Genomic DNA, 20,668 nt, shown 5'->3' with positions numbered 1-20,668 from the left:
TAGGTAATGACGTGGAACCGCTCCTCCAGTGCGAATTCTTGCGCTCTTGTTTGCACTAAAAGGGTTGTCCATCACCTTGATGCTTGCGATGGTAGCACGCGGGCTTGCGCGCGAGTCTTCCTCCACCTCTTCTTCATCTTCTTCCTTGACGTCCTTGACTTCCTCTTTCCACCCAAGATCTCGATCATCTTCATCCGGAAACTCCTTGCCCTTGTTCTTGGAAACCATGGTGCTTCTAAACCGAAAACAGATCCCGGCAAACAGACTCGAAACAAAACACGTCGAAAACACGATATACGGACCTCCAGGGGTCCGGGAGATTATATAGCAAATATTTTCGCGAAATAAGGAAAATACCAGATCGAACCAGAGTCGGAAAGGAGCGACGGGGCGGCCAAACCATAGGCCGGCGCGGGCCCAGGTCAGCCGCGCCGCCTATGGTGGCACCCCCTCGTGCGTCCTTTCCACTCCGTTTCGAACTCGTAATTTCTCATATTTTCCAAAAACAGCAAAAATATAGTTCGGAAGGTAAATTGCGTACTTTTCATTACCAGTACTGTTACCTATTCAAAGTCGAGTTCTCGGATCGTCAATTTGCCCTTTGATGAAATCTTCCGGTGTCTCCACTTGAATAATATCGACATCAACATTATAGGAATCACACGAGATATAATGCTTGAGTCTTTGTCCATTCACCACTTGCGTAGCATTGCCTTGGAGAGAGCTAATTTTGATTGCTCTGAACGATACACCTCCTCGACAACATATGGTCCTTCCCATTTCGAGAGTAATTTCCCTGCAAAGAATTTGAGACGAGACCGATACAATAGGACTTTATCCCCAATATTAAATTCTCTTTTGATAATCCTCCTATCATGCCATTTTTTGACTTTCTCTTTAAAGAGTTTAGCATTTTCATAAGCTTCACTTCTCCATTCATCTAGGGAACTCAATTGCAACAACCTCTTATCACCGGCAAGTTTAGGATCTTTATTTAATTCTCTAACAGCCCAATAAGCTTTGTGCTCTAGTTCTAAAGGTAAATGACAAGCTTTCCCATAAACCATTTTATAAGGTGACATTCCCATGGGATTTTTATAAGCAGTTCTATAAGCCCAAAGTGCATCCTTCAATTTACTAGCCCAATTCTTTCTAGTTTTATTAACGGTCTTTCCCAAAATAGATTTAATCTCTCTATTTGATAACTCTACTTGACCACTAGTTTGAGGATGATAAGCAGAAGCAATTCTATGATTAATACCATACCTAGCAAGAGTTTTTCTAAAACCTCCATGAATAAAATGAGAACCTCCATCGGTCATAATATATCTAGGTACTCCAAATCTAGGAAAAATAATATCTAAGAGCATTCTTAAAGAGGTCTCACCATCAGCACTTTTTGTAGGTATAGCCTCCACCCATTTAGTAACATAATCAACAGCAACAAGTATATGAGTGTTACCTTCTGAAGACGGAAAAGGTCCCATGAAGTCAAATCCCCAACAATCAAACGGTTCAATAACAAGAGTATAATTCATAGGCATTTCATTGCGTCTGGAGATATTACCAACCCTTTGGCATTCATCACAAGATAAAATAAACTTTCTCGCATCTTTGAAGAGAGTTGGCCAATAAAAACCTGATTGTAGAACCTTTTGCGCGGTTCTTTCTCCAGCGTGATGTCCTCCATAAGCACTACCATGACATTTACTCAATATTTCTTGTTGTTCATACTCAGGAACACATCTTCGCATAATACCATCCACTCCTTCTTTATATAAGTGTGGGTCATCCCAGAAATAATGCCTCAAGTCATAAAAGAATTTCCTCCTTTGCTGAGCTGAAAAGGTTGGAGGCAAGTACTTGGAAACAATAAAGTTAGCATAATCAGCATACCAAGGACTGTCTCGCGAGCTCACCTTTATTACAGCCAATTGTTCATTTGGAAAACTATCATTAAACGGAACAGGATCATAAGCAATATTTTCCAATCTAGACAAATTATCAGCAACAGGATTATCAGCACCTTTCCTATCTACAATATGTAGATCAAATTCTTGCAAAAGAAGTACCCATCTAATAAGCCTCGGCTTAGCATCTTTCTTTGTCATTAGGTATCTAATTGCAGCATGATCAGTATGAATAGTAACTTTTGAATCAACAATATAAGATCTAAATTTATCACAAGCAAAGACTACAGCTAATAATTCTTTTTCAGTTGTAGCATAATTTCTTTGAGCAGCATCAAGAGTTTTACTAGCATAATGAATAACATTCAGTTTTTTATCTACTCGCTGTCCAAGAACAGCGCCTACAGCAAAATCACTAGCATCACACATAATTTCAAAGGGTAAATTCCAATCAGGGGGTTCAACTATAGGAGCAGTTGTTAAGGCTTTCTTAAGAGTTTCAAAAGCTTCCTTACAATCATCATCAAAAACAAACGGTACATCTTTTTGAAGAAGATTAGTAAGAGGCTTTGAAATCTTGGAGAAATCTTTAATAAATCTCCTATAAAACCCAAAGATGACCAAGAACACTACGAATACCTTTAACATCCCTCGGATAGGGCATCTTCTCAATTGCTTCAACTTTAGCTCTATCAACTTCAATACCTCTCTCGGAAATTTTATGTCCCAATACAATTCCTTCATTAACCATAAAGTGGCATTTCTCCCAATTAAGAACAAGGTTAGTTTCTTCACATCTCTGCAAAACTTTATCAAGGTTTCGCAAGCAACTATCAAAAGAATTCCCATAGACGGAAAAATCATCCATGAATACCTCTACAATACTTTCACAAAAACCATGAAAAATAGCAGACATGCATCTTTGAAAAGTAGCAGGAGCATTACATAAACCAAAAGGCATGCGTCTATAAGCATAAGTTCCATAGGGACAGGTAAAAGTGGTTTTCTCTTGATCTTTAGCTTTAACAGCAATTTGTGAAAACCCAGAATAACCATCAAGAAAGCAAAAATGAGTATTTTTAGATAATCTTTCTAGCATTTGATCAATAAAGGGTAAAGGGTAATGATCTTTTTTAGTAACTTTATTAACTTTTCGAAAATCAATGCACATTCTATACCCTACAACTACTCTTTGAGGAATGAGCTCATCATTATCATTAGGCACAACAGTCATACCTCCTTTCTTGGGAACGCAATGCACAGGACTAACCCATCTACTATCAGCAATAGGATATATAATACCAGCTTCAAGAAGTCGTAATACCTCATTCCTTACCACTTCCTTCATCTTCGGAATTAGACGACGCTGAGGTTCAACAACAGGCTTTGCATCATCTTCCATATTAATAGCATGTTGGCAAATAGAAGGAGAAATCCCCTTCAAATCATCAAGAGTGTAGCCAATAGCGCCTCGATGCTTCTTCAATATTTCCAATAACCTTTCTTCCTCAATCTCTGAAAGCTTAGAACTAATAATAACAGGATATATTTTCTTATCATCAATATGAGCATATTTAAGATTATCAGGTAAAGGCTTTAAATCAAAAACAGGATCTTCCTTTGGTGGCGGTGTTGTACCCAAATCTTCCACCGGTAAATCATGCTTGAGAATAGGTTGGCGAAGAAAAATTTCCTCAAGCTCATCTCTTTCTTTCCTAAAAATTTCGCTCTCGCTATCCTCCAAATGTTGCTGCAAAGGATTATTAGGAACAAGAACAATAGATGCACATTGCTCCATTTTAATATCATTACTAGGCAAATCAGCTTTATAAGGAGTTTTAGTAAATTTAGAGAAGTTAAACTCATAAGATTCACCAGCAAATTTAGTCAAAATTTTCTCTTTCTTGCAATCTATAATAGCTCCACAAGTATTTAGAAAAGGTCTACCAAAGATAATAGGACAATAATCACTAGCAGCAGAACCAAGTACCAAAAAGTCAGCAGGATATTTAATCTTACCGCATAAAACTTCCACATCTCGAACAATACCAATTGGAGAAATAGTTTCTCTATTAGCCAGCTGAATAACCACATCAATATCTTCAAGTTCACAAGAATCAATTTCGTGCATAATCTCCGTGTAAAGCTCATACGGAATAGCACTAACACTTGCACCAATATCACATAATCCATAATAGCAATGATCACCAATTCTAACAGATAGCATAGGAACACTAGCTTGTTTGGGTTTATTAGGATGTGAAACAATATTAGAAGCATCTTCACAGAAAATAATATGACCATCCTCCACATTTTCAGTCACAAGGTCTTTAACTATTGCAACAGCAGGTTCAACTTTTATTTGTTCTTCAGGTTCTACAGGTTTCTTTTCACTTTTATGAACCGCACTATTTATAACAGAGTACTCTTTCATTTTAGCAGGGAAAGGAGTTTTTTCAATATAAGCTTCAGGAATAACACGATCAGCAGTTTCAACTACAACGCATTTATTAATAGATGAATCAATTTTATCTTTATACGGTTCATGATACTTATCAAAGTTCTTCTTTGGCAATTCATAATGAGAGGCAAAAGCTTTAAAAAGATTTACAGCAACTTGAGAATCAAGACCATATGTAGCACTCATATTACGAAATTTATCAGTATCCATAAAAACTTCAATGCATTTGTAATCATAATTTATACCTGATTCTCTATCTTTGTCGATCTCCCATCCTTCAGTATTTTCCTGGATCCGATTAAGAAGGTCCCTTTTAAACTCTTCCTTATTACGCGTGAATGATCCAGAACAAGAAGTATCCAAAGAAGGTCTTGTCTTCAAAAGAAAGTCTTGCATAGAAATTATCAATAATAACATTACCAGGAAGCTCATGAATGGGGCATTTGAGCATTAAAGACTTCAATCTCCCCCAAGCTTGGGCAATACTCTCTCCATCATGAGGCCAAAAATTATATATGCGATTCCGATCCTTATGAATTTCACTTGGAGGATAGAACTTAGAATAAAACCGGGGCACAATATCATTCCATTCAAGAGAATCCCCATTATCCAGTAATTTATACCAATGCGCCGCCTTACCGGACAGCGATAAAGAGAATAGTTTCTTCCTCACTTCATCCATAGCAATACCTGCACATTTGAATAACCCGCATAATTCATGCAAAAACAGTAAATGATCACCGGGGTGGACAGTTCCATCCCCTTCATAGCGGTTATCCATAACATGTTCAATAATTTTCATAGGTATTTTATATGGTATTACTTCCTCACCTGGCGCTTCATCCACTACCATTGCAGTAGTAGTAGATTTCCCAAATAGAAATTGAAGAGAAGATCTCTCCATAATGACTTATAGCAGCAGGCAGAAATAAAATCAGCACAACAGTAAAGGTTTTCCTTACCAATTCCACTTACCAATAGCGCTTCACTCCCCGGCAACGGCGCCAGAAAATAGTCTTGATGACCCACAAGTATAGGGGGTGTATCGTAGTATCTTCGATAAGTAAGAATGTCGATCCCAACGAGGAGCGAGAAGGTGTTGACAAGCGGTTTCGATGAAGGATTCACTTGTAAATGCTCACGGAGACAAGTATTCAGGGGGGTTTGATGTAACAGTTGAATAAAGTACGAGTATGTAAAGTGCGAGAGTAATAATTGCAGCGAGTGGCCCAATCCTTTTTAGCACAAAGGACAAGCCGGTTTGTTTACTTATAATGACCAAACGTTCTTGAGGACACACGGGATTTTAGTCTAGTGCTTTCGCTACATACGGCTAAATAATCTTCATTGTTGTGATAAGTGTCGTGTGGGTGAACCTATGCTAATGTACCGCCCTTCCTAGGACTAATACATACTTGTGATTATACCCCTTGCAAGCATCCGCAACTACAAGAAAGTAATTAAGAATTAAATCTAACCACAGCCTTAAACTCTGAGATCCTGCGATCCCTCCTGCATCGATATACCAACGGAGGTTTAGGTTTCTGTCACTCCGGCAACCCCGCAATTGGCAAACGAATACAAGATGCATTCCCCTAGGCCCATAAATGGTGAAGTGTCATGTAGTCGACGTTCACATGACACCACTAGAAGAATAACACCACAACTTAAATATCACACCATTGAATATTACTCAACCATAATTCACTACTAACATTTAGACTTCACCCATGTCCTCAAGAACTAAACGAACTACTCACAAGACATCATACGGAACATGATCAGAGGTGATATGATGATGAATAACAATCTGAACATAAACTTGGTTCAATGGTTTCACTCAATAGCATCAACAACAAGTAGAAATCGATACCGGGAGAGTTTCCCCTATCAAACAATCAAGATCAAACCCAAATTGCTATGGCGGTGACGGTGTCCAGCGGTGATGACGGCGGTGATGATGGTGGAGATGATGATGATGGCGATGGCGATGATGTCCAGCTTGATGACGGTGACGATGGCGTCGATTTCCCCCTCCCGGAGGGAATTTCCCCGGCGGATTCCTGCCCGCCGGAGAGCTCTTTTCTCTCTGGTGTTCTCCGCCCCGCAGAGGCGGCTGTAACTCTTCGCGAGGTACCCTCTGTGGCTTAGGTCTTCGGGACGAAGGGTTTGGTGAAGAAAAGGAGGCGAAAGGGGTCGTGGGCCCTCCACACCACAGGCCGGCGCGGCCAGGGCCTGGGCCGCGCCGCCCTAGGGTGTGGGCCCACCCTGGCTGCTCCTGGCTCCTCCTTCTGGCTTCCTTCGTCATCTTGAAAAATAGGATTTTTGGTATAATTTCCTTCCAGAGTTGATCTTCCGAAATATTGCGTTATGACGGTGCTTTTTCCAAGAGAATCCACGGCTCCGGTGTTCGATCCTCCAATAACGATGAAACATGCAAAATAGATGAAATAACATAAGTAATGTGTCCCAATATGAAATATATCAATGAATAACAGCAAATTATGATATAAAATAGTGATGCAAATTGGACGTATCAGTGTCTCTCCCATAAGACGAACAGCATGTTGGGTGAACAAATTACAGTTGGGCAATTGACAAATAAAGAGAGCATGACCATGCACATACATATCATGATGAGTATAGTGAGATTTAATTGGGCATTACGACAAAGTACATAGACCGTCATCCAACTGCATCTATGCCTAAAAAGTCCACCTTCAGGTTATCATCCGAACCCCCTCCAGTATTAAGTTGCTAACAACAGACAATTGCATTAAGTATGGTGCGTAATGTAACTAGTGACTACATCCTTGAACATAGCACTAATGTTTTATCCCTAGTGGCAACAGCACAACACAACCTTAGAACTTTCTGTCACTGTCCCAGGTGTCAATGCAGGCATGAACCCACTATCGAGCATAAGTACTCCCTCTTGGAGTTAATAGCAAAAACTTGGCCAGAGTATCTACTAGTAACGGAGAGCATGCAAGATCATAAACAACACATAGATATAACTTTGATAATCAACATAACAAGTATTCTCTATTCATCGGATCCCAACAAACGCAACATATAGAATTACAGATAGATGATCTTGATCATGTTAGGCAGCTCACAAGATCCGACAATGATAGCACAATGGGGAGAAGACAACCATCTAGCTACTGCTATGGACCCATAGTCCAGGGGTAGACTACTCACACATCACACCGGAGGCGACCATGGCGGCGTAGAGTCCTCCGGGAGATGATTCCCCTCTCCGGCAGGGTGCCGGAGGCGATCTCCTGGATCCCCCGAGATGGGATCGGCGTTGGCGGCGTCTCTGGAAGGTTTTCCGTATCGTGGCTCTCGGTACTGGGGGTTTCGTCACGGAGACTTTTTATAGGCGGAAGGGCAGGTCAAGAGGCGGCACGGGGGCCCCACACCACAGGGCCGCGCGGCCAAGGGGGGGGCCGCGCCGCCCTAGGGTGTGGCCCCTCCGTGGCCCCTCTTCGTCTCTACTTCGGACTTCTGGAAGCTTCGTGAGAAAATAGGCCCCTGGGCTTTGATTTCGTCCAATTCCGAGAATATTTCCTTACTAGGATTTCTGAAACCAAAAACAGCAGAAACAAAGAATCGGCACTTCGGCATCTTGTTAATAGGTTAGTTCCAGAAAATGCACGAATATGACATAAAGTGTGCATAAAACATGTAGATAACATCAATAATGTGGCATGGAACATAAGAAATTATCGATACGTCGGAGACGTATCAGCATCCCCAAGCTTAGTTCTGCTCGTCCCGAGCAGGTAAAATGATAACACAGATAATTTCTGGAGTGACATGCCATCATAATCTTGATCATACTATTTGTAAAGCATATGTAGTGAATGCAGCGATCAAAACAATGTGTATGACATGAGTAAACAAGTGAATCATATAGCAAAGACTTTTCATGAATAGCACTTCAAGACAAGCATCAATAAGTCTTGCATAAGAGTTAACTCATAAAGCAATAATTCAAAGTAAAGGCATTGAAGCAACACAAAAGAAGATTAAGTTTCAGCGGTTGCTTTCAACTTGTAACATGTATATCTCATGGATATTGTCAACATAGAGTAATATAATAAGTGCAATAAGCAAGTATGTAGGAATCAATGCACAGTTCACACAAGTGTTTGCTTCTTGAGGTGGAGAGAAATAGGTGAACTGACTCAACATTGAAAGTAAAAGAATGGTCCTCCATAGAGGAAAAGCATCGATTGCTATATTTGTGCTAGAGCTTTGATTTTGAAAACATGAAACAATTTTGTCAACGGTAGTAATAAAGCATATGCATCATGTAAATTATATCTTATAAGTTGCAAGCCTCATGCATAGTGTACTAATAGTGCCCGCACCTTGTCCTAATTAGCTTGGACTACCGGATCATCACAATGCATTGTTTTTACCAAGTGTCACAAAGGGGTACCTCTATGCCGCCTGTACAAAGGTCTAAGGAGAAAGCTCGCATTGGATTTCTCGCTATTGATTATTCTTCAACTTAGACATCCATACCGGGACAACATAGACAACCGATAATGGACTCCTCTTTTATGCATAAGCATATAACAACAATTAATAATTTTCTCATTTGAGATTTGAGGATTGTTGTCCAAAACTGAAACTTCCACCATGGAGCATGGCTTTAGTTAGCGGCCCAATGTTCTTCTCTAACATATGCATGCTTAACCATATGGTGGTAGATCTCTCTTACTTCAGACAAGACGGACATGCATAGCAACTCACATGAAATTCAACAATGAATAGTTGATGGCGTCCCCAGTGAACATGGTTATCGCACAACAAGCAACTTAATAAGAGATAAAGTGCATAATTACATATTCAATACCACAATAGTTTTTTAAGCTATTTGTCCCATGAGCTATATATTGCAAAGGTGAATGATGGAATTTTAAAGGTAGCACTCAAGCAATTTACTTTGGAATGGCGGAAAAATACCATGTAGTATAGGTAGGTATGGTGGACACAAATGGCATAGTGGTTGGCTCAAGTATTTGGATGCATGAGAAGTATTCCCTCTCGATACAAGGTTTAGGCTAGCAAGGCTTATTTGAAACAAACACAAGGATGAACCGGTGCAGCAAAACTCACATAAAAGACATATTGAAAACATTATAAGACTCTACACCGTCTTCCTTGTTGTTCAAACTCAAAACTAGAAATTATCTAGACCTTAGAGAAACCAAATATGCAAACCAAATTTTAGCATGCTCTATGTATTTATTCATTAATGGGTGCAAAGCATATGATGCAAGAGCTTAATCATGAGCACAACAATTGCCAAGTATCACATTACCCAAGACATTTATAGCAATTACTACATGTATCATTTTCCAATTCCAACCATATAACAATTTAACGAAGGAGAAACTTCGCCATGAATACTATGAGTAGAAACCAAGGACATACTTGTCCATATGCTACAGCGGAGCGTGTCTCTCTCCCATAAAGTGAATGCTAGGATCCATTTTATTCAAACAAAACAAAAACAAAAACAAACCGACGCTCCAAGAAAAAGCACATAAGATGTGATGGAATAAAAATATAGTTTCAGGGGAGGAACCTGATAATGTTGTCGATGAAGAAGGGGATGCCTTGGGCATCCCCAAGCTTAGACGCTTGAGTCTTCTTGATATATGCAGGGGTGAACCACCGGGTGCATCCCCAAGCTTAGAGCTTTCACTCTCCTTGATCATGTTGCATCATACTCCTCTCTTGATCCTTGAAAACTTCCTCCACACCAAACTCGAAACAACTCATTAGAGGGTTAGTGCACAATATAAATTGACATATTCAGAGGTGACACAATCATTCTTAACACTTCTGGACATTGCATAATGCTACTGGACATTAATGGATCAAAGAAATTCATCCAACATAGCGAAAGAGGCAATGCGAAATAAAAGGCAGAATCTGTCAAAACAGAACAGTTCGTATTGACGAATTTTAAAATGGCACCAGACTTGCTCAAATGAAAATGCTCAAATTGAATGAAAGTTGCGTACATATCTGAGGATCATGCACGTAAATTGGCTTAATTTTCTGAGCTACCTACAGGGAGGTGGACTCAGATTCGTGACAGCAAAGAAATCTGGAACTGTGCAGTAATCCAAATCTAGTACTTACTTTTCTATCAACGGCTTAACTTGGCACAACAAAACACAAAACTAAGATAAGGAGAGGTTGCTACAGTAGTAAACAACTTCCAAGACACAAAATAAAAACAAAGTACTGTAGGTAAAAACATGGGTTGTCTCCCATAAGCGCTTTTCTTTAACGCCTTTCAGCTAGCCGCAGAAAGTGTGTATCAAGTATTATCAAGAGACGAAGTGTCAACATCATAATTTGTTCTCATAATGGAATCAAAAGGTACCTTCATTCTCTTTCTAGGGAAGTGTTCCATACCTTTCTTGAGAGGAAATTGATATTTTATATTACCTTCCTTCATATCAATAACAGCACCAACAGTTCGAAGAAAAGGTCTTCCCAATATAATGGGACAAGATGCATTGCATTCAATATCCAAGACAACAAAATCAACGGGAACAAGGTTATTGTTAACGGTAATGCGAACATTATCAACTTTACCCAAAGGTTTCTTTGTAGAATGATCAGCAAGATTAACATCCAAATAACAATTTTTCAGCGGTGGCAAGTCAAGCATATTATAAATTTTCTTAGGCATAACAGAAATACTTGCACCAAGATCACATAAAGCATTACAATCAAAATCTTTAACCTTCATCTTAATGATGGGCTCCCAACCATCCTCTAGCTTTTTAGGAATAGAGGCTTCGCGCTCTAGCTTCTCTTCTCTAGCTTTTATAAGAGCATTTGTAATATGATGTGTAAAAGCCAAATTTATAGCACTAGCATTAGGACTTTTAGCAAGTTTTTGCAAGAACTTTATAACTTCAGAGATGTGGCAATCATCAAAATTCAAATCATTATAATCTAAAGCAATGGGATCATCATCCCCAATGTTGGAAAAAATTTCAGCAGCTTTATCAAAGGCGATTTCAAAGTAGCTTTTAGCAGTTAGCAGTTTTTCGCGCTTTGCATTAGAAGTGGAAACATTGCTAACACCAATTCTTTTATTAGTATGAGTAGGAGGTGCAGCAACATGTGTAGCATTAGCATTACTAGTGGTGGTAATAGTCCAAACTTTAGCTATATTCTTTTCTTTAGCTAGTTTTTCATTTTCTTCTCTATCCCACCTAGCACGCAGTTCAGCCATTAATCTTATATTCTCATTAATTCTAACTTGAATGGCATTTGCTGTAGTAGTAATTTTATTATGATGATTCTCATTAGGCAAAACTTTTTATTTCAAAAGATCAACATCAGCAGCAAGACTATCGACTTTAGAAGCAAGTATATCAATTTTCCCAAGCTTTTCTTCAACAGATTTGTTAAAAGCAGTTTGTGTACTAATAAATTCTTTAAGCATGGCTTCAAGTCCAGGGGGTGAACTCCTATTATTGTTGTAAGAATTCCCATAAGAATTACCATAGCCGTTGCCATTATTATAAGGATATGGTCTATAGTTGTTACTAGAATTGTTCCGGTAAGCATTGTTGTTGAAATTATTATTTTTAATGAAGTTTACATCAACATGTTCTTCTTGTGCAACCAATGAAGCTAACGGAACATTATTAGGATCAATATTAGTCCTATCATTCACAAGCATAGACATAATAGCATCAATCTTATCACTCAAGGAAGAGGTTTCTTCGACAGAATTTACCTTCTTACCTTGTGGAGCTCTTTCCGCGTGCCATTCAGAGTAGTTGATCATCATATTATCAAGAAGCTTTGTTGATTCACCAAGAGTGATGGACATAAAGGTACCTCCAGCAGCTGAATCCAATAAATTCCGTGAAGAAAAATTTAGTCCTGCATAGAAGGTTTGGATGATCATCCAAGTAGTCAGTCCATGGGTTGGGCAATTTTTAACCAAAGATTTCATTCTTTCCCAAGCTTGAGCAACATGTTCAGTATCTAATTGTTTAAAATTCATTATGCTACTCCTCAAAGATATAATTTTAGCAGGGGGATAATATCTACCAATAAAAGCATCCTTGCATTTAGTCCATGAATCAATACTATTCTTAGGCAGAGATAGCAACCAATCTTTAGCTCTTCCTCTTAATGAGAAAGGGAACAATTTTAGTTTAATAATATCACCATCTACATCTTTATATTTTTGCATTTCACATAGTTCAACAAAATTATTAAGATGGGCAGCAGCATCATCTAACTAACACCAGAAAATTGCTCTCGCATAACAAGATTCAGTAAAGCAGGTTTAATTTCAAAGAATTCTGCGGTAGTAGCAGGTGGAGCAATAGGTGTGCATAAGAAATCATTATTATTTGTGGTTGTGAAGTCACACAACTTAGTGTTTTCAGCGTTGGCCATTTTAGCAACAGTAAATAAAGCAAACTAGATAAAGTAAATGCAAGTAAACTAATTTTTTTGTGTTTTAGATATAGCAAACAAGATAGCAAATAAAGTAAAACTAGCACCTAATTTTTTTGTATTTTGATTTAGTGCAGCAAACAAAGTAGTAAATAAAACTAAGCAAGACAAAAACAAAGTAAAGAGATTGAGAAGTGGAGACTCCCCTTGCAGCGTGTCTTGATCTCCCCGGCAACGGCGCTAGAAATTTGCTTGATGCGTGTGGTTGGCACGTCCGTTGGGAACCCCAAGAGGAAGGTGTGATGCGCACAGCGGCAAGTTTCCCTCAGTAAGAAACCAAGGTTTAATCGGACCAGTAGGAGTCAAGAAGCACGTTGAAGGTTGATGGCGGCGAGATGTAGTGCGGCGCAACACCAGTGATTCCGGCGCCAACGTGGAACCTGCACAACACAACCAAAGTACTTTGCCCCAACGAAATAGTGAGGTTGTCAATCTCACCGGCTTGCTGTAACAAAGAGTTAACCGTATTGTGTGGAAGATGATTGTTTGCAGAAAACAGTAGAACAAGTATTGCAGTAGATTGTATTTCAGTAAAGAGAATTGGACCGGGGTCCACAGTTCACTAGAGGTGTCTCTCCCATAAGACGAACAGCATGTTGGGTGAACAAATTACAGTTGGGCAATTGACAAATAAAGAGAGCATGACCATGCACATACATATCATGATGAGTATAGTGAGATTTAATTGGGCATTACGACAAAGTACATAGACCGTCATCCAACTGCATCTATGCCTAAAAAGTCCACCTTCAGGTTATCATCCGAACCCCCTCCAGTATTAAGTTGCTAACAACAGACAATTGCATTAAGTATGGTGCGTAATGTAACTAGTGACTACATCCTTGAACATAGCACTAATGTTTTATCCCTAGTGGCAACAGCACAACACAACCTTAGAACTTTCTGTCACATCGTCCTGTGTCAATGCAGGCATGAACCCACTATCGAGCATAAGTACTCCCTCTTGGAGTTAATAGCAAAAACTTGGCCTGAGTATCTACTAGTAACGGAGAGCATGCAAGATCATAAACAACACATAGATATAACTTTGATAATCAACATAACAAGTATTCTCTATTCATCGGATCCCAACAAACGCAACATATAGAATTACAGATAGATGATCTTGATCATGTTAGGCAGCTCACAAGATCCGACAATGATAGCACAATGGGGAGAAGACAACCATCTAGCTACTGCTATGGACCCATAGTCCAGGGGTAGACTACTCACACATCACACCGGAGGCGACCATGGCGGCGTAGAGTCCTCCGGGAGATGATTCCCCTCTCCGGCAGGGTGCCGGAGGCGATCTCCTGGATCCCCCGAGATGGGATCGGCGTTGGCGGCGTCTCTGGAAGGTTTTCCGTATCGTGGCTCTCGGTACTGGGGGTTTCGTCACGGAGACTTTTTATAGGCGGAAGGGCAGGTCAAGAGGCGGCACGGGGGCCCCACACCACAGGGCCGCGCGGCCAAGGGGGGCCGCGCCGCCCTAGGGTGTGGCCCCTCCGTGGCCCCTCTTCGTCTCTACTTCGGACTTCTGGAAGCTTCGTGAGAAAATAGGCCCCTGGGCTTTGATTTCGTCCAATTCCGAGAATATTTCCTTACTAGGATTTCTGAAACCAAAAACAGCAGAAAAAAAGAATCGGCACTTCGGCATCTTGTTAATAGGTTAGTTCCAGAAAATGCACGAATATGACATAAATTGTGCATAAAACATGTAGATAACATCAATAATGTGGCATGGAACATAAGAAATTATCGATACGTCGGAGACGTATCACTATGTAAAAATGACAAGGTTTTTAACGATAAAAATTCTTCTCTTACGAAGGTCATCTACTGGTATACGGCTTTGCTCCGTTCATTTTTGTCGCTTCAGCGCACGGAGGACCGAGACATCTTTATGGAGGTGTTTACATGGTTAGAGGATACGTCGTAGGAATTTACTAGCTGACGTGGGTTGCTGCATAATCTTAGGATTGTTGCTCCCTGTGTCTAGGTGGGTTTTGAGACTTTCAGTACTCGTTTCTACCGACTTTTGTTTGCTTGGTTCTATCTTGGATGACTGTGTGCATCTTAGCTATGCAAAGACTTGGTGTAATGCTTAAACTGGCTTAAACTAGTTTGAGTAATAAAGTTGAAATGGGTATGGCGGTGATGTCCATCTCCTCCCCCGAAGATGGTCGGCCTAATGATGGGTTGTTTGATTGTGAGATCCATCATCTTGTCCAGGCTGCAAGTCGGGAAGACATAGTTGTCGGTGAAAACCTAGCTGATTGGCGGGCGATGGTGGACTTCTACACCATGACGTTGATGAAGGCATCGTTGAGCAACGACTGTTGACCTACTCGTGCTGCTCTGGGAAAATTCTAGTCTGGTCTTCCATACCAGACGATGGTGGCATTCTGGTGCCATTTTATCTCTTGGGAGCATCGTTAGTGGAGCAGTGTCGGTGGACAGAGGATGGAGGAGGAGATGTTAAGTCATGCTTGGCTGACAGGTGCTACGCTGGGTCATGCCTGTTTGGCAAGTGCTACGCACGACGGATCTTCCATGGTGTCAGCGACAACAAGACTGGCAAGGGCTATGCGGATCTCTGCGCCGAAGATGGACCAGCGGTTTTATGATGGTGATGGCTTCTTAAGAGAGTGCAAAGGTGCTCACCAAGGGTCTGCTAAACCGGTTGTGAGATCCTGTTTTTCACCATTGGGTTACCGAGGGATGCTCTCGGTATTTTGTTGGTGGGGCATTTGTTCTTGTATATAGGACAGAGGACCTGGCGGCATGTTACTTCACCCATTAACGGATTTCTAGGTGTTGGGTGGTGTCGTCGGGTTTTATGATGTTTGATCGTAACAGATTCCTATTGAATAAATTTAAAATAAAAAATGTATGCATCGCTTTGATGCGGAGGCCGGGGCTCACCCAATTTAAAAAAAAAACAACCCAATTTCATGCTCTTCTGTCTTAGTGGGTTTTATTTATTCTCTACTTTATACAAAATGGAATATTGTGCATAATGACTTGTGCTATTTTGGTCCTAGTGATGCTTAATTGGTGTCCATGTTTTCATTGTCTTGGTGTTGGATGCAATGATATCTGTAATCAACTGCTTAGTTAGTCACACCAAAACAGAATCATGCTCTAACTTCGGGAATTAGGAATTCATTTTCTGTTACACTGAAGTGCTTTTGTCTGTTAGTAGGTAGGCGGCTAGGGTAGTGAATAACGATAAGTTTCTTGTCTTCATCTCGCTATGCTAAAACAGCTCCTATATCAAAATCACTAGCATCACACATTATTTTAAAGGGTTTCTTCCAATATGGTGGTTGGATAATAGGAGGTGTTATAAGGGATTTTTTTAATTCATTGAAAGGCTTCTACACAATCATTACTAAAGGAATATGGTGGATCTTTCTTTAGGAGATCGGCTAAAGGTGCGGATAATTTAGCAAAGTCTTTAATGAATCTTCAAAGATTTCACATCTTGTGGTCTTGGTAATTTCTCTATTATTTCAATCTTTGCTTCAGCTAAACTTATACCTTTCGCAGAAACATTTTACCCGAATACTAGTTTCTCTCTTATCATGAAGTGACAAAGTTGTCAATTAAGCATCAGTTTACTCTCCTTACATCGATGCAAGACTTATGTGAGATTGTATAAACAATGATCAAAGGATAAAAAAAACATTTAAGATAAATTCTACAATCTTTTCTACAAAATCTCCAAAATATTTATCATGCATTCTTTAAAGGTAGATGGAGCATTGCATAATCCAAACGGCATTCTCTTATAAGCTAGTCCATTTCAGCATAGCTAATAGGCCCGAGCTCTTCGTCACATTGTTCAGAAGATCCATGACCTCCCCAAAGTTTTGTAGCATTGCAGCAAGGTTGGCGACGTCCCGAGCCACCGGTTCTAGAATAATAACATCGTAATCAACATATAGGGAAATGTGGGACGTCTTGAGGCACCGGTGTTAGAAAATAACATCGTCCTCAACATATAGGGAAATGCGGGACGACTCCAGCCACCGGTGCTAGAAAAATAGCATCGTCGCCAACATATAGGGAAATGTTGAACTTCATGAATCTTTCTGGTGTCATAAGTATTTATGATGTTTTAAACTTGTTACATTGATTATCTCTAAATGAAGCTGGTGTATATCACCTAAAAAGTGTACCAATTCTAGGGATACAAGTGACTATTGTCCAGTACCCGTCCATAATTACCTCTCTCTCCCACCAATGTATCCTCCTCTTCTAGTACCTCCATTTCTAGCCCCTAGAACACCTCTCACATTTGTCTGTTGCTGGCCGACAACTCTTGCACACGCGAGGGTGGTGCAAGGTGACGCCATGGAACTCGAGGGTGCACAGGTCAGCGGTGGCTGTGATGGTGAAGCCGCGGTTTGTATTTGGGGGGTTGGGATCACCTTGAAGATTGCGAGATTTTGACGGCTGAAGCAGCATAGAGGTTACTTGCAATGAATCAATGATACATCACCGGGAGGATGGAGTACGTAACTAGGTATACGAAAAGGGGAACGATCTAATGATGAAGTCATATGACCTAAACTACTCAGGAGTGTGAAAAAACTCTTCGCGACTAATGTGTTTTGTTTATCGGAATACTTTTGTTTATAGCTTGATACCAGATACGGATGAAAAATAGTAATAACCAAAGTAAGGTCAAGCAATTGGACGCACGAAAGGGCTGCAAAACGGAAACAAATGGCAAAGATCTTCACGACAGCTCAACCTTGTTTCCTCTTGTTGATCCGCTTTAAACAAAGTTTCAGAATGATTTTGTATCACTTGGAATCACGCCCAACCAGACATCGACCAACCTAAGAGTGACGACACGACAAACTCCAAATCTGCCTTATAACATTATTGATAGTTCGGTTACACCTCGACTAAGTAAAATACAATTACACATCTTCACCTGTGATGTTCCTCCACGGTATGGTTTAATGCCACCATAAAAAAAATAGTTTAATGCCGGCTATCTTTTCAACGTTAATTATGTTTACAACACTTGGGATCATAATTAGGAGTATACATCTGGTCGAGGACGACGGCGAGTGCGAGGACGAACGCCTGGTCGACCCCCGGGTTGACCCACACAGTATACGTGTTATCTCCGACCAGCGTGGCCAAGTGGCTGCTGTCCTTTCGGATCTGCGCTATGAAGTCGCCGCCGCGGTCACCGCCATGTGAGACAGTCATGGTGCCGCGGAGGTAGCTGCCGTGGACGACGAAGTCGTGGGCCCGCTCGCCGGAGAAGTTGCCGTCGAGGAACACGTGCACCGTGTTACCCAACTGGAAGAACCTGGTACTGTCCACTGCGTAGAACAGCCGGCGGCGGTCCGTCGTCCCGCTCGTTCCGCCGCAGCTGAACGCCTCCCACTTCCGCTGGCCGCTGATGCCGAGCGAGGACTCCTCGACGGCTACCATATGAGCTTGCGATGCGGCGTCGAGAAGGACCAGGGAGCGTAGGTTGCCGCTGCCCAGGTCCGCCGTCTGCACCTGCATCACGGCCGCGCCGCCGCCGAAGTTGGTGACGCTAAATCCAGGCCCCCTCCAGCTGTCTGATCTGGTCACCGTGAACGCCGTCGGGTGCTGTGCGAAGAAACGCTCGTCCCCCACCGCCGTACTCCCGCACGGCCACGACATCTCTGCCGAAGAGCTGCTCGTGGGCCAAGATTTAGGTCAGGTAAGGGGTTGTAACTAATCGTGGTACGAAGCTTGTCTAGGTGGCTGTGTATATATAAGCGTCTTGGTAGAGTTCTGTTATTGCATCTGAAAAATAGGATCGTTTCCTTGCTGGACAAGACAACACCTGTCCAAGAATTGAGGTGTTTAATTCGCCTATGTCGCCTTCGGCATCGAGGTTAAGTTCGATTAATCCTGCTTTCCTGATCAGGATTTTTTATAAGTGTATTTTTATTTGGCTAATACACTACAGGAATGGCTCGCTGCGCCGACGGCCGTGGCGTACGCCGACGGCCAAATGTCGGGGCCGTCGGCGTACGTCCGGTCCATGGCAGCAGCCCACCGAGCCCCTCGGCGTATGAAAACCCTCGGCGTAGAGAGAGCTACGCCGACGGCCACCCTCGGCGTATGACAGGCCGTCGGCGTACCACAGGCATGTGCTCCGGTCCCGCTCCGGCCGGGACGGCTCGGTCACGGCGTCAGTGAGGCGCCGAGGGCCACCCTCGGCATAGGGCATCACCCACCTATGCCGACGGCCACCCTCGGCATACTTTTTTTCTTTTTTTCTTCTCTCTCATTTACTTTATATTATGTTTGTTTTATTTATGTACTAGTATGAATTATGTAAAAATAGTTACTTTTTTAAAGGAAAAAAATGGTAGATGGCTCATGTAGATCCCACGAATGACGCTCTTCGTAGACGGGTCGACGGGAGCCAGTAGGCCCAACATCTGCTATCGATGTACATATGTCCTAAAAAAAGAAAAAAAGTCCATTGCTAACCCTAACTCAAACCCTAACCCTAACCCTAGGGGTAGATTTGCGGGGTCCCCGCCCTAGGGTTTCCCAAGATACAAACCACCGGATCGTCCGAATCGGTGGAAACTCCTGCTACGGCTCATCCGGGGCCTATTTCATTCCAAACCTATGGTTTCCATGTACATATGTCCTAAACAAACCAAAGCAAGTAAAAAAGTCCATTGGTAAACCCTCACACGGAGAAAGCTATAGGGGTAGATCTGCGGGGTCCCCGCCCTAGGGTTTTTCAAGATACAGACCATCGGAGCGTCGGAATCGCTGGAAAACTTGCATATGCCCATAACATATGTGTACAAGTGTGATGTAAGGTTTGGCTAACCTTGGATGTACCCGTTGTTGATGATTTCCGCATACATGGGCTAACACTTGGTAAAATCCAGGATCTGTATGTGGAAACTCTCGCCACGGCTCAAATGGAGCCTATTTTATGGTAAAGTATGTCCAACCTATGGTTTCCATGTACATATGTCCTAAATAAACCAAAACAAGTAAAAAATTACATTGGTAAACTCTCGCACGGAGAAAGCTATAGGGGTAGATCTACGGGGTCCCCGCCCTAGGGTTTCCCAAGATACAGATCACCGGAGCGTCAGAATTGTTGGAAAACTTGCATCTGCCCCTAACATATATGTACAAGTGTGACGCGTCATTTTATGTGCTAAATGTTTTCCGTTTCGCGCGTTGGCGGACGGGTGCACGCGCGCGCCCGGTACGGCCATACCGCATGTCCCGGCGGCCCCGTTTTGCGCAGTTGGCAAAGCAAACGGAGCCAAAAAATCGAGCGGAGCCGCGTGGTGTCATTTTATGTGTCCTAGTAACCACTGCAAAAGACGGAACTGGGATACGGCAATTATCTTGGAAAACCCTTCACGAACAGGGCTATCTCGTCCGGAGTTCTATGGCTTTTAGGGGAAATGAGTAGGAAACGGCCCGTTTCACCACATAGTTTGTCAGAACGAGGCCATATTTGGCACGTGCGTGGGCCTTAGGATGGGAAGCAAGGCCCCGGTCGCGGATTTCCAATCCGAACCACGGGCGACGGTTTTTCCATTTTCGGGGTGCCGGAAGGGCTTTTTTTGTGAAGCAGCTACATGGTGCGCATTTCAGTATCGCGCGGGACCTCCGCGCAACGGTAGGATACCTCCTACGCACCACCTATCACATGCCATATGCGCGCATAAGCCATCTGGGAATCCCACCCGCTTCCTGCGGTGCCCCGCCGAATCCGCTG

The 20,668-nt window shown here is 41.9% G+C and overlaps 1 protein-coding gene across 1 annotated transcript; it reads right to left on the bottom strand.

Moving 5' to 3' along the window:
* Positions 1-17,922: 17,922 nt before the first annotated feature.
* On the bottom strand, positions 17,923-18,579 carry LOC127325498 (protein LURP-one-related 15-like). The gene has a single exon (XM_051352295.1). It carries the CDS (start codon positions 18,577-18,579, stop codon positions 17,923-17,925), a length of 657 nt encoding a protein of 218 aa, XP_051208255.1.
* Between the last annotated feature and the right edge of the window lie 2,089 nt (positions 18,580-20,668).

Source organism: Lolium perenne, chromosome 4 (assembly GCF_019359855.2).
Source record: "Lolium perenne isolate Kyuss_39 chromosome 4, Kyuss_2.0, whole genome shotgun sequence".
Lineage (NCBI taxonomy): Eukaryota > Viridiplantae > Streptophyta > Magnoliopsida > Poales > Poaceae > Lolium > Lolium perenne.
This window is presented reverse-complemented; position numbering and strand designations above follow the sequence as displayed.

What these genes read in the sequence shown, in the direction of transcription:
- LOC127325498 (XM_051352295.1), bottom strand. Translation starts at nt 18,579, where the DNA reads ATGTCGTGGCCGTGCGGGAGTACGGCGGTGGGGGACGAGCGTTTCTTC.